The 15,033-nt window shown below is 37.4% G+C and overlaps 1 protein-coding gene across 3 annotated transcripts in view; it reads right to left on the bottom strand.

Annotated features, from left to right (window-relative positions):
- PFKFB1 (6-phosphofructo-2-kinase/fructose-2,6-biphosphatase 1) overlaps positions 1–15,033 on the bottom strand; it is a 64,225-nt gene that overhangs the window by 45,755 nt on the left and 3,437 nt on the right. For 2 of the 3 annotated variants that reach the window (XM_055376449.2, XM_004064236.5), the window contains exon 1: positions 12,129–12,460. The exons of the other annotated variant lie outside the window; for it this stretch is intronic. In XM_055376449.2, the coding sequence (XP_055232424.1) occupies positions 12,129–12,249 (121 nt within the window). In that variant the 5' untranslated portion in view covers positions 12,250–12,460. Of the gene's footprint in view, positions 1–12,128; positions 12,461–15,033 lie in introns of those variants that run through there. 3 annotated transcript variants of the gene reach the window in all.

Raw genomic sequence — 15,033 nt, forward strand, 5'->3', positions numbered from 1 at the left:
CTTGTTCTCATCTTTACAATAAGAAAAATTTGGTCACACTGAAAATCAATTACTTTTCTGGGCCCCATTAGAGAACTGAGGCCATAGAGAAAACTACTACCTTGAAATCTGAAAAGTCAGGCACTTTCAGAGAGAGAGAAAGCATCTGAAATTTGCTTATCTCGTGGGGAAAGCACTGGATGCCAGAAGCTAGTTAATACTTAACTACTACAAACAACTTTACACTTGCAAATTTATCTATTTAGAATATATGGATCAATTCCTTGAAAACCACAGCCTCTCACAAGTCAGCCAAAAATAAAACAGTCACTCGAATAATCCTATAAACATTAAAATAATTTAGTTCAACATAAAATCTCCAGAAACAGAAATCTCCAGACCCAAATGTGTTTACTTCAAAAGTCTATAACACTTTTAAAGAAGAATTAATGCAAATTTTAAACAACATTTTCAAGGAAATAAGAAGAGGAGGGAATATTTTCAACTAATTTTATGAGGCCAGAATTACCCTGATATCAAAACCAGACAAATGGATTACCAAAAACCCAAAAACTCTACAGTCCACTCGGTCATAAACTTAGATGAAAAAATCCTCAACAAAATATTGGCAGACAGAATCCAACATTACATGAAAATAATTAGTCAGTCCTCCATATCTGTGGGTTCCACATCTGCAGATTCAACCAACAGCAGATAGAAAATACTTTTAAAAACAATAAAAATAACAAGAATAAAACACTACAAATAAAAAGCAATACAGTATAACAACCATTTACATAGCATTTACATTGTTAGGTATCATAATTAATCTACAGATGATTTAAAGTATATGAGAGGATATGTGTAAGTTATATGCAAACACTAGGCCATTTTATAAAAGGGACTTGAGCATTCATGGATTTTGGTATCTGCAGGGGTTCCTAGAACCAATCCTCTGCAGATACTGAGGGATGACTGTATATGCAATGATTAAGTGGGATTTAGTACAGGTATGCAAGACTAGAATAAAATTCAAAAAATCAATTAATGTAATCCACCCTATCAACAAACTAAAGAAGAAAAATCAATACATACTGACAAAGCACTTCATAAAACCCATTAATGATAAAAACTTTCAGCAAGTTAGGAATAGAGATGAATTACCTAAACTTGATAGGCACTCCTTTCTTTAAATAATTTTAATGAGTTTGAGCATTCAGCAATTTGTGAATTGGGAAGCACAATACACAAGCAGTTCAGGGCTCCACTGAGGGGGATCAAGGGAAAACTTTTATAAGGTGTTCTCAGAAGAAAGATGAAATAAATATTTGATTGCTTAAAGTAGAAAGTCCATAGTTAGAGGTTAGTTGGTGGTTTCTGAATGGTTAAGCTTAAGATTTTAAATTTTTATTTTTTATTTTAAGTTCAGGGGTACATGTGCAAGTTTCTTAGTGAGATAAATTAATGTCACAAGAGTTTGTTGTACAGATTATTTTGTCACCCAGGTGTACCTATTACCTATTAACTAGCATCCATTAGTTATTCTTCCTGATCTTTTCCCTTCTCCCACCCTCCACCCTCAGGTAGGTCTCAAATGTGTGTTGTTCCCCTCTGTGTCCATGTGTTCTCATCATTTAGCTCCCACTTACAAGGGAGAACATGCAGTATTTGGTTTCCTGTTCCTTTTAGGTTGCTAAGGATAATGGCCCCCAGATCCATCCATGTCCCTGCAAAGGACATGATGTCATTCTTTTTTTATGGCTGCATAGTATTCCATGGCACACACATACTACATTTTCTTTATCCAGTCTATCACTGATGGACATTTAGGTTGATTCCATGTCTTTGGTATTGTGAATAGTGCTGCAATGAACATATGTCTGCATGTGTCTTTATAATAGAACGATTTATATCCCCTTGGGTATATACCCAGTAATGGGATTGCTGGGTTGAATGGCAGTTCTGTTTTTAGCTCTTTGATGAATCACTACACTGCTTTCCACATGGTTGAGCTAATTTACATTCCCACCAGCAGTGTATAAACATTCACTTTCTTCTGCAATCTCACCAGTATCTGTTATTTTTTGACTTTTTTATGATAGCCATTCTGACTGGTGTAAGATGGTATCTCACTGTGGCTCTGATTTGCATTTCCCTAATGATCAGTGATGTTGAGCGTTTTTTCATATGCTTGATGGCTGTATGTGTGTCTTCTTTTGAAAAGTGTCTGTTCATGTCCTTTGCCCACTTTTTAATAGGGTTGTTTTTTTCTTGTAAATTTGTTTAAGTTCAACTTGATAAGAAACTTCTATAAAGCAAACAAAAACTATCACCAACATTATACTTAACAGTGAAAGACTAAATGCTTTCCCCCTAACATCAGGACTAATGTAAGGATTTCCATCTTCTCCACTCTTTTGACATAGTACTAGAAGTTCTAACCACTGCAATAAGGCAATAAAAGGAAATAGAAGGCATACAGTTTGGAAAATAATTTTTTAAAAATCCCTATTTGCAAATGTCATGATTGTCTACATAGAAATATCCCCCTAAACTACAGAAATTCCTCGAACTAACAAGTGAGTTTATTAAGGCTGCAAGATACAAGATCAACACACAAAGACAATCTTGAGACTTTCATTTCTGGCATGACAGCATGAGGAGCTCTAAAGACCCATTCTCTAATAAAACAAGCTCAGCTGGCAAAAATTACAACACAACAACCTTTTAAAATCTCTGGAAATTGTCTTAATGGAATACAGCACATGAAGATATTTTTATTCAAGAAAATCTACTGAAATTTGGTAAGAACACAGTCTTTGACACATGTGCCATGCTACTGTTCCCGACCTTACTACTGTCCCCTCACTAGTGGCTCCAAGCTTAGCTTGATAGAAGCTCCACTTAAGGTGTGCATAGCCAAGATGAAGCTCCCTTTCGTCTTGGAGAGAATGTCCCATCAATACTTTGCCATCTTACTGCAAGGAGCAGAGAGCTAGCATTTAGCATTCCCTTCAGCTCAGAATTGCCGAGGCTAAATTCCTGGCAAGTGTGGTTAAGAGGTTGGAGGATCCCTTCCTCCTCCCAGTTTTGACTCATAGAATGGAGGCTATATACCAGGTGCAATAGGCTAAGAATACTGAGGTCCTGATTACCCTCATTCCATCTTGCTCACAGGGTAGGTTCCACACCAGGATAGGCAAACTAAGACCAGAAGCTGCTGCCTCGCCCAGCACCCAGAACAGTGCTCAGACAGTATACCCATGGAGAGAGGAAATTCATAAGATGAGAGAGCTCTGAAACTCTCCCCCCAAAACTAACTTTATTTTTAACATAGTACAAAGAAGCTCAAGCCCAAGGATGTTCTCAAAAACTACAAGTTCACTTAACTAACAGCAACATAGGCCGGCTTGTTCATCAGAGAGAACAAGAGAGAGAGGGACAGGTAAGAAGAGCCCTTCTGGGGTATGAAGAAACCTCCAAGACTTACTTCACAAACTACTCCTGCTAGAGTTTAATTAGATAAGGCTGCTGGGCAATGCATGCTTCAGGACACTGCCAAACAAACAAGCAAACAAAAAACAAAAACAAAATACAGCGTTCAGCTAGTAATTAGTGGAGCCTAGAGTGTAATACCCCCATGTGGGCTGACAGCTTAATAGAGAGACTGGGAAAAAGTCAAAGAAAGCCCAAATTACCTGCAAGCCAAAAACTATGCACTCCAAGAAGCAACACTGAAGGGTTCACACTGCAGGGAAACATACTTTAAAAATAGCCTAGCCAAGTCACAAAGCAAAGAGTTATATAGAAATAAGGAAATGATACCAGAAGGTAATTCAAACCCACAGGAACAAATGAAAATAATAGAAAATAATAAATACATACATGTTCTCCTTAATTTTCTCAGCTTCCTTAAAACATAAAATTATATAAAATAATAATTATAATGATGTATTATTTAGTTTTTAGCATATACAGATATAATATATATATTATAATAGCTCAAAAAGGAAGGTGAAAGAGAGCTATATAGGAGTAAAATTTTTATATCTCATTGGAATTAAATTAGTACAAATCTGAAGCACACTGATGTATGATGTATGTGAAAAGCCCTAGAACAACCACGAAGAATATACCTAAAAAATATATAATAAAAAATGATCAAATGAATTAAAAAGTTAAACTAGAATAATTCATTTAATGCAAAAGAAAGCAGTAAAGGAAGAATAGAGAGAAAAAGACATGAGCTCTATGGAAAAATAAAACTGCATATTTAAACCAACTATATCAATAATGATTTTAAATCAGAACAGATTAATCAACCCAATCAAAAGGTAGAGAATATCTAACTGAATACAAACAAACAAGATCCAACTGCATGCTGCCTACAGAAGATACATTTTAGACTGAAAGATACAAGGCAGGCCTGGTGGCTCACGCCTATAATCCGAGCACTTTGGGAAACCAAGGTGGGAGGATCCCTTGAGTCCAGAAGTTTGAGACCAGCCTGGGCAACATAGTGAGACTCCATGTCTATTCTAAAAAAGAAAGAAGAAAAAAGAGAAAGAAGCAAATGATTAAAAGTAAAAGAATGTAAGTAATACATCATGCAAACAACAACCATAAGAAATTTGGAGTGACCATACTAATATGAGACAAAATGGATGTTCAAAAACATTACTAGAGATATATAGGGACATTTAATAATGACAAAAGGGTCAATCCATAATGAATATATCACAAGTATAAATGTATATGCCTAAACAACAGAGCCGCCAAATACATGAAGCAAAACTGGCAGAATTGAAGGGAGAAATAGACAATCCACTGACAATAGTTGGAAACTTCAAGACCACTCTTTCAATAATGGATAGAACAACTACATAGAAGATCAACAACAGGGAAATAGAGGACTTCAACACAAAGTAGTAATAACAAACATCTGTAAAATACTCCATCTCCAAACAGCAGACTATACATTTTTCCAAAGTGTACATCAAACATGCTCCAAGAGAGACAATATTCTAGGCCATAAAAGAAGCTTCAATAAATTTGGAAGAATGGAAATCATATAAAGTGTGTTCTCCAATCATAATGAAGTAAAATAAAAAATTAATAACAGAGAGAACTTTGGGAAATTCACAAATATGGGAACCTAAAGGAAACAGAAGAAGGATATAATAAGGATTAGAGGTGAAAATAATAAAACAGAGACTAGGAAAACATTAGAAAAAAATCAACAAAATCAAAAGTTGGTTATTTGAAAAAATTAATAAACTTGACAAACCTTTAGTGAGACTGACCAAGAAAAAAAAGAGAAAACTCAAATTAATAAATTCAGGAAAAAAAGAGGAGACATTACTACTGACTTTATGAAAATAAAAAGAATTATAAGGGAATATTATGAACAATCATAAACTGTATGCCAACACAATAAATGCCTTAGGTGAAATAGACAAATTATTAGAATGATACAAACTCTCAAAACTGACTAAAAAAGAAATGAAATCTAAATAGATCTATAACAAGGGGTTGAATAAGTAATGAAAAACCTTGCCAGAAAGAAAAGTCCAGGATTAGATGGTTTCACTGGTGAATTCTACAAACATTTAAAGAATAATACGATTCTTCAAAAGCTCTTTCAAAAAGTAGAAGAGGAAGAAGCACTTCCCAACTCATTCTATGAGGCCAGTATTTCTGTGCTACCAAAGTTAGGCACATATATTAGAAGAAAAGAAAACTATAGACCAATAGCTGTTGTGCATATGGATGTAAAAATCCCCGAAAAACACTAGCAAACTGAACCCAGGAATGTATAAAAGGATTTATATGTATACATTATATATACGTATATATTATACTTATACTTTTTACATCACAATCAAGTTAGATTTATTATAGGAATGCAAGCATGATTTAACCTTTGAAAATCAATTAATGCAACAGATCACATCAATAGAATTAAGGACAAAAAACCATATGATCATCATAATAGGCACAGATAAAGCATTTGGGAAATTAAATACCCCTTCATGATAAAACCAACAACAAATTAAAACTAGAAGGAAAGGTCCTAAACCTAATAAAAGACACCAATGAAAAACCCACAGTGAATATCACACTTAATGGTGAAAGATTGAATAGTTTCTCCCATGCCCCCTGCCAAAATCAGTAACAACAGAAGGATGTCTGTTTTCATCTCATCTTTTCAACATTCTAGTAGAGGTTATAGCCAAGGTAATTAGGTAAGAAAAAGAAAATAAAAGGCATCTGGATTGGAAAGGAAGAGATGAAATTATTTCTATTTGCAGATAACATAATCTTGTATATAGAAAATCCCAAGGAATGCACTAAAAAACACCATTGGACCTAATAAATGAGTCCAGCAATGTTGCAGAATATAAGATCAATATATAAAAATCAATTACATTTCTATAAAATAGCCATGAGCAAACAAAATGAAATTAAGTAAAACAATTTTATTTACAATAGCATCAAAACAATAAAATGCTTAAAAGAACACTTTAAAAAATGTAAAACACTCTGAAAACTGCAAAACATTGGTGAATACAATTAAAGACCTAAGTAAATGCAACAACATCTCATGTTCAGGGACCTAAAACTTATTATTGTTAAGATGGTAATATTCCCTAACTAATCTATAGATTAAATGCAGCTTCTGTCAAAGTTTCAGCTTAATTCTTTGCAGAAATTAATAAATTGGTCTTAAAATTTATATGGAAATGCAAAGGACCTACAATAGCCAAAACAATCATAAAAACAATCTGAAAAAGACCAAAATTAGAAGACATACTTCCCAATTTCAAAATTACAATTAAACTACAGTAATCAAGAATGTGTGGTACTGGTATAAGGGTAGAGATACATATAAACAAATGGAATAGAACTGAGAGCCCAGAAGTAAACCCTTCAACTTATAGTCACCTGATTTTCATCAAGGGTGCCAAGACAATTAAGTAGGGGAAAGAAGAGTCTTTTCAAAAAACGCTGCTAGGACAACTGGATAGCCACATGCAAAAGAACGAAGCTGGATTCTCATCTCACACCACATGCAAATATTAATTCAGAATAAATTGAAAAACCTAAATGTAAGAGCCAAGACTATAAAACTCTTAGAAAAAAGCCTAGGCATAAATCTTTGTGACTTTGCATGCTACAACATGGATTAACCTTGAAAACATGCCCAAAGAAACGAGCCAGATACAAAAGGCCACATATTGTATGATTCCCCTTATATAAAATGTCCAGAATAGGCAAATTCATTGAGACTGAAAGTAGATTAGTGGTTGCCAGGGGCTAAGGGGAGAGGGTCATCTGGAGTGAGTCTAGAGTATGGAATTCCTTTTTGGCATAAAGAAAATGTCCTGGAATTAGTGGTGATAGTTACACAACTATGTGAATATACTCAAAACCACTGTATACTTCAAAATGGTGAATTTTATGGTATGTGAATTATAACTCTGTCAAAAACAATTTTTTTAAATGTAGGAAAACACATACCAGGCAAATATTTAGCTAAATAAAGCTAATGTAGGTATATTAATATGAGAAAAAAGATTGATTATAGGGCAAAAATGTCAATGATACCAAATTACCAGGTATTACCAGAGTTAATAATTTCCTTACATGGTGATAAAATATTCAATTCACAAGGAAGATGTAGCAATTCTAAATTTGTTTGTAACTACGAACTTTCAAGATTGACAGAATTACAAGGAAACATTAACAAATTTTCCATATCAACAGGCAGCCAAAACCCCAGAAGAATATAGAACATTTGAGCCAGATTAACAAACACAACTTAATCGACGTATATAGTACACTAAACACAACTGTAAAATGCACATTCTTTTCAAGTGCTCTTGGAACATTTACCAGATTGTCCATAAGTTGGTCCATAAAGCAAGTCTCAACAGATTTCAAAGAACTGAAATAATACAAAGTTTGTTCTCTGACCAGAATGGAATTAAAATAGAAATGACAAGAGCACTGATCTATCAAAACAGAAGCTGGTCCAAGGGCTGGCACCAAGTACTGGAGGCCTCCTGCTGTGGTAGGCATTAATCCTTTAGTTGCTAGATGATAATCAGTAGGTCCTGGCTATCCTGGGAAAGGAATTGAGGTGGCCAGGGTAACTGGGTAAGTGTTGGAGAGACTAAAAAAGCCTGGGACAGTGCCTATTTATAAAATGGACTAGAAATATTTTGAAAATTCATATGGCCATACGATTGTGAATGTGTGGAATATCAGCCCTGTTTAGTAGGCCAATTATAGCATTGGACACTTAAATTAGAAAAGAAGAAAGTCTGAAAATGAATGAGCTGAGCAGCATGCAACTCTATTAGTTAAAAAAGAACAACAGAATAAATCCAAAGAAAGTAGGAGAAACAGAATAATGATGAAAAAACAGTTAAATAGAAAATAAAGATAAAAAAGGATCAAAAAGTCAAAAGTTGATTATTTTAGAATTATAAAAGTGTCAAACTTATAGCAAGATTGATCAAGAGAAAAAAGAAGGTGCAAATAAATAATATTATAATGAAAGAGAAGCTATAACTACAAATGCAACAGAGATAAAAAAGATACAAAGATAAGAACTTTACACAAAATAAATTTGAAAACTATGTGAAGTAGAAAAATTCATAGAAAACCATAACTTAGGAAAGCTTAAGAAAGCTAAGTTTAGTGGAAATAGCAAACTGAAAGGACTCTATAACTGATAAAAGAGATTGTATCAGTTAAAATGTTAAAGGAGACACCAGGTCCAGATATTTTACCTGGAAATGCTGCCAGGTAAAATATTTGAGGAATGGCTAGTTCTGCTGACAACCTCTGTCAGAGGACAGAATGAAAGGAAATAGTTCCCACCTGATTTTATGAGGTTAGTATAATCTTGACACTCTTGGAAAAATCACAGGCCAATCTCTTTCCTGAGCAAAATGCTAAAATCCTAAACAAAATATTAGTGAAAGAAATTCAGAAGTTTTTATTTATCCCAGGATTGCAAGATTATTTCAACACAAGAAAAACTCTAATGTATTGTACCACATTAATGGGTTAAAATAGAAAATTAATGTCATTTCAGTGAATACAGAAAACATGTTTAATAAAATTCAATATTCATTCATCTTTTAAAAATTGTATTGGCAAACTCAGAATAAACAGGAACGTCTTTAACCTATTAAATGATATCTACCAAAAAAACTACAGCAAATTTGCTCAATGGTGAAACTTAAAATCGGGATCAGCATAAGAATATACACTATTAACATTTCTTTTCAACGTGTACTGCACATCTCGTGTGTGTATATTAAAGGTGGGAGGTCTTAGCAGTGTAATAATATAAGAAAGATAAAAATGAGGGTTGTGGGGAAAATGAAAGCTGTCATTTACATACAAATTATCAAAACTCATAAGAAAGTTTAGCAGGTTTGCTAGTTACAAATTCATTACATGAAAAACAAATACAGTTGTATACGTTAGCAACATACTGCTATAAAATTTAATTTTCTAAAAAGGTTGCTATCTTAAAGATAGCAACAAAAAACAAGCCAAAAAATCTTACAATGGCATGCAAACCTTTTATAGATTAAATTATAAAACTTCACTCAACATGAAAAAGTCTGAATATATGGAGTGATATACCGTGTTTAGGGAAGACTCAATGTCACAAAGATGGCAACTCTCCTCAAATTGACTGATTTACAGATTGAATGTAATTTCCATCAAAATCCCAAAAGTTCTCTCTCTCTCTCTCCCTCTGTGTGTGTGTGTGTGTGTGTGTGTGTGTGTGTGTATGTGTGTAACTTGGAAAGCTGATTCCAAAATTTATGGAGAAGAGCATTGGACCAAGAATAGCCAAGACACTCCATAAGAAGGACAAGATGAAGGGACTTGCTCTACCAGGATAAAGGTACAAGAATGCCCATTGGATTATTCTTCATAATCAAAAATTAGAAACTACCCAAATGCTCAACAATAGTAAGATGGATAAACTGTGGGATATTCACAAGGGGAATAAACAAACTACAACTGCTTGCAACGATAAAATGGGTGGTTCGCATAAACATAATGTTGGAAGAGAAAAGAATATGCACAGCTGTTCAAGTACTTTACATGTTAATGTATTTAATCTTCAGAATAACATTAAGTAACTGTGTGTCTGCTAGAGAGGATGCTCCAAGAAAAAGGTGATTCAGACCTTACAGGGACCAATAGACCGGCCTCCCTAGCAAGAAGTGAACCAGACATTGTCCAGACTTGGCAACCACTATCTAAGTTTTTTGTATCTATGGTCTGATAAAATTTAGTCAAATATTAATGAGTGACTGTCTTGTGCACACAGAGCCCCATTCTTGGCTATGGTGAGTGGTAGAGTGGAAGTAGCACAGAGTGACCATTTACTGAGCATCTACTATGTGCCAGGATCAGGGCCTGATGTTGAGGATATGATGGTAAATAAGACCACACACCCGCTTTCTTGTTTATATAACAAGAACAATAATAATTAGGATAATTAACAATTACTGAGTATGTACTATGTGCTGTACACTCTTCTAAGCACATCACATGCTTCAGTTCATTTAATCTTCACAACTACACTGTTATTAACTTCCTTTTACAGGTGAGGAAACAGAAGCCCAGAGAGGTTAAGGGAGTTGTCCAAGGTCACAGACACAGAGGGGAGATAGAGCTGGAAATCAAACCTAGGCAGTCTGGATCCAGAACCTCTGAATCAGTGAATTACTCCCAATAACACTGGGTTGCAGGCATTAATCCTGTTTTATAGCTGAGGAAAGTGACACTCCAAACAAAAGTGAGCACATATTTATTTTTCATCTTCTATTTGATAGAGACTATATTAGGTGATTTATGTATATTATCTCTCCAACTTGAAAGACACAGTTCCCAGGACTATAAGCATTCTAGCTCTGGAGGACCCGTGTATGCAGAGAATGGCTTGCTTGTTTGTCAACTAAACAGCCCCTTGGAAAAGGCCAAGAGTGGCTGGCTGGGCGAGGCTCCCTCTCAGTCTCCAGGCTCCTAGATCTCCAGTTGAGTGAGTGAGAGAGCTGGTGGAGATAAGAAAGAGAGAGAATAGGAGCCTAGTCTTTTTTCTCTCTCTTCCTCCACCCACACCCTACATCCTGTATATTATAACTATATTTAACATCCTATATGCTCCTGGATCCTCTAAGCAACTACTGTTACCCCCAATATCCCTGAGCCTGGGCCTCCTCTAGCATTAGCAGACTGGAAACTTGATTAGCTGGCCTTTGGGGTGTCTGAGTCCCACAGTCCACAGCTGCCTTATCTTAACCCACCTTATGGCCACTCAGGCCACAATCCCTGGGCTGGATGCACCTTGGTCCACCACTGTCGCCTGTTATCTATGGGAAATGGTACACTCCAGTTTTTGTTTTAAATATGTACAGGTTTTGTTTTGCCCTTGATCTTTCTTAAATTTCCAAAGTGAGCACCACACCAGTGGGCTGGCCCTGAGAGACTGCCTCTCTCAAATTTCCAGCGCAGCAAGGAGTCCATATGTGCCAGGAAGGCAACACTGGAGACAGGACATTAAGTGTTTCCCAACCTAGGCAGGTATAGACTCAGAAAAGGCCTGAGAAAGGAGAGGAGCAATACTGACCAGTGACATGGCACTGTTGTGTACCCAGCACCTGTCCCCTGAAAGATGATGCCAGGAGCCATCACCTTATTTCACCCAGGCACTATCAGTCAGGCAAGACCAACTCCCAGACACTTCACATAAGTCACCAAAATGAAACATACTAGGCTATCACTGAACAGTCCTAAACTAGAAATCTTAAATTCCAAACAAGAAGCATTCCAAACAAGCTCTGCATAAGAAAGGAAAAGCTCCTAAAGATCCCTCTGATTAAGATGGTCTTAACCTAATCCTCCTTTGTCTTCATCTCTCTTTCCGCCTGTCTTCTCTCTCATTCTTTTCCTCACGTTTTTGACACTAGCCTCTATTTCATCCAGTTGTTCATCTATTCCAACTTTCAGGTTGAGGTAGGAGTGGATGGCAAGGGGAGGTGCATCCTTTGCTCTTCTACACCCACTCTACCACCACCACCTTGAAACCCACGGAAGCAAACCCCACTTACAGCCCCTTCTCCGTTGCAGCCTGCTGCTGCCGCTGCTGTGTGGAATCCAAATCTTCTGCAACCTGGTTTGGGTGAGCTCTCCCATCTCTGGAGACATCTTAGGAGTCGCAGCGAATGACATCACTGCCCACAAGGTACCTGGCCTCACTTCCTATCTTACTAGCTGTCTTTTCTCTCGCTGTGGCCACAGCAGCAGGTGGACAGGGCTGGGACAGGGGGTGTACTGGGTTTCTGAGCCCTCTCAAAGTCTGTCTTCAGTCCCCTCTCTTCTTTCCTCTGGTCCTAGCCTGCCTCTGCTCCTGTATGTACTAGTGGGGTATTGGGTGCAGAGGGCGAGAGGTTGGGCAGAGGTCAGGAGAGGCCTCTGAACTCCAAGGGCTTTGTACATAGGAGGTAAGTTGGAGCCCAACAAGGAAGGCAGCCAGCAACACAGCCCAGGTCTGACCAGTCACTTCCCTCCAATGAAGACAAGACTAATAGAGTATGCAAATAAAAGACCAAAGATCATGTGCTTACAGCCTGTGTGGGGTATAGAGGCAAAGGTGATGGAGGTAGGTCTCAGCGGCTTTCCCAGCTTTGAAATAAAAAAATGGGCCCAAGTAGAATGTCAAGCTCCAACCCAGAAACCAAGATTCATATCAGAAATGCAAGGTTCCCAAGGACAAAAACACAAACACAAAGTCCCTACTGGGGAATGCAGTGTTTTGAGCTGGCAATTAGAGGCCCAAACTGGACATGGAAGGTCCACTACTTCTCTGCTTCCCCGACCCAAAATGGCATTGCATCCCTTGTCTTCTCTGGATTCTGCTGCCTTCCTTGCCACAGGGCCTCTCCCACCTGAAATGTGCTGCCTGGAGCACTCTTGAAGAGATGGGCACTATCTGATCATCTTTCTACTCTCTCCAGCCAAGGGCTAAATAAATAGGAGTAAACTGACACCTTTGGAAGAGTGCAGCCATTGCCTGGGGCTGGAGGTGGGGGAATGGTAAGCTCTGCCCACATGGCTGTTAGCCACCATCAGATGCCCTAAGGAGAATGACATTGGCATCATGAACTGATAGAAAATTTCACTAAGGTTCCTCATGCCAAGCTATTAGGATGGAGATTTAAGAGGGTGGAGGCTGCAGCAGGGAACAGAGAGCAATGGCCTCAAAGTAGGACAAGTCCATAGGCCAGAGTCATCCAGCCCAGATGACTCACTGTCACCTGCCCTCTCTCCCGCTCCCCTGACCCGTTGTTTTGAGGCTTTTATGTGTATAACTCATAGAACTGCACAGCTTGCCTGGAAGATGCACAAGTGTGCTCTTACTTCACTCTTTTGCAACCTTCCCACCCCCAATGAACCTCCAACAATTGGCTATGAAGAAGCTCAACTTTCTTCCACTGAGCTGGGCTACACAAGGGCAATCTCTTGGGGACAGAAATTTCCAATCCCTGCCCTCAAATGCTCTCAGTTCCACTTTGCCTTTTAAGAAGTTCCCTAAAATACATTTGCAAGCCTTAGTCTACACAAGGGTCAGATTCCCTCCAGTTGTTGTGTATAAATCATACCAAATTTTTAATACATTCCAGAGCCCACCTATCTAAATGAATCAACTGAGGTAGCAGATCATGATGGTTAAGAGCAATAGGCTCTGGAGCAATATTTCTTGAGTGGAATCCTACCTCTGCCCCTTGTTGGCTATGAGGCAATGAGCAGAAGACTAAACTTTTCAGTGCTTCAGTTTTCTTATCTGGAACATGGGAATGATAGGAGTACCTACCCTCCTTAGGACTGTTGAAGATTCAATGTGTTAAAAAATGTAAAGCAATCTGTGAAATGTTAAAAATATATTATCTAACACTGTTACTCCCTTTGGGAGGTAAATGATCAGACACCTCTTTGACTAACCTGAAACTTCTAATATAATGCTGACCATACAGAAAACTCTCAGTTAAGGAAACTTACAATATTATGGGAAAGGCTTAACATTTATAATACACAAAGAGCTCCTGCAAATCAATTAGAAGGATGAATTTGGTTTTACTCTTTTGATTTTGTGTAAAGACTTGCGAGATCATTTCATCTCACCCTCTCAGGTAAGAAAACTGAGGTCTAGAAATATTTTCCTAAGGTCATGTAGTAAATCAGTGGCCAAGTCAGTAATAGAACACTAGGGACCTAATTTCTCCCAGGCCAGGGCTTTTCTTTAATTAATCAAACAAGCCTGATCTAAGAATGTGGTCTTACAGGTTAGCTCAGAACCTCTAGAGTCTCAGAACTAGACTTTGTAAGAGATACAACTCTTTTAATTCTAATAAATTTCCTAACTGGTATAAATCTGTTAATATTAATAATCTTAATTATAACCCTTTCCCTGTATGTTTTTCATTGCCCACAAAGCAACAACATATTCCTTATCTTATTTGATCCTTGCAAACATCCTTGTTAGCCTTACAGGGAAACTGAGGTCTGGGAAGGGGAAGTGGCATGTTCAAGGTAATCTAGCTGGTCACGTGAACGTCTCTTCTATGTTTACAATTTTGTCCTCATGGCCCTGCCAACAGGCAGAAGGATAATTTTAGCAGCAGGAAATCTGAGATAGGAAGCTGGCAGGCTTTTGACAAAGTCTTAAAGGGTAAACCTGGGGTCCAGGCCTGAAAGCCTAACTTAAAATTGCCTGGAATTAGCTATGAGATTCCTCACTACTGTTACCAATTCTGATCCCAGAAGCAGGAGACCAAAACAAGCTTTATGGAAAGACCTCAGCTTGGCACTCAAGACTTTTCAATCAAGCTTCAGCCTATCTGTCCAGCCATGTCTCTCCTTAGATCATCCTTAAACTGCACTGGCTGACTCACTGGGCCCCAAAATACATGGTGTATTTTCCTGTTTCTTGGCCTTTGCTCAGCCTGAAATGCCATT

Source organism: Gorilla gorilla, chromosome X (genome assembly GCF_029281585.2).
Source record: "Gorilla gorilla gorilla isolate KB3781 chromosome X, NHGRI_mGorGor1-v2.1_pri, whole genome shotgun sequence".
Classification (NCBI taxonomy): Eukaryota; Metazoa; Chordata; class Mammalia; order Primates; family Hominidae; genus Gorilla; species Gorilla gorilla.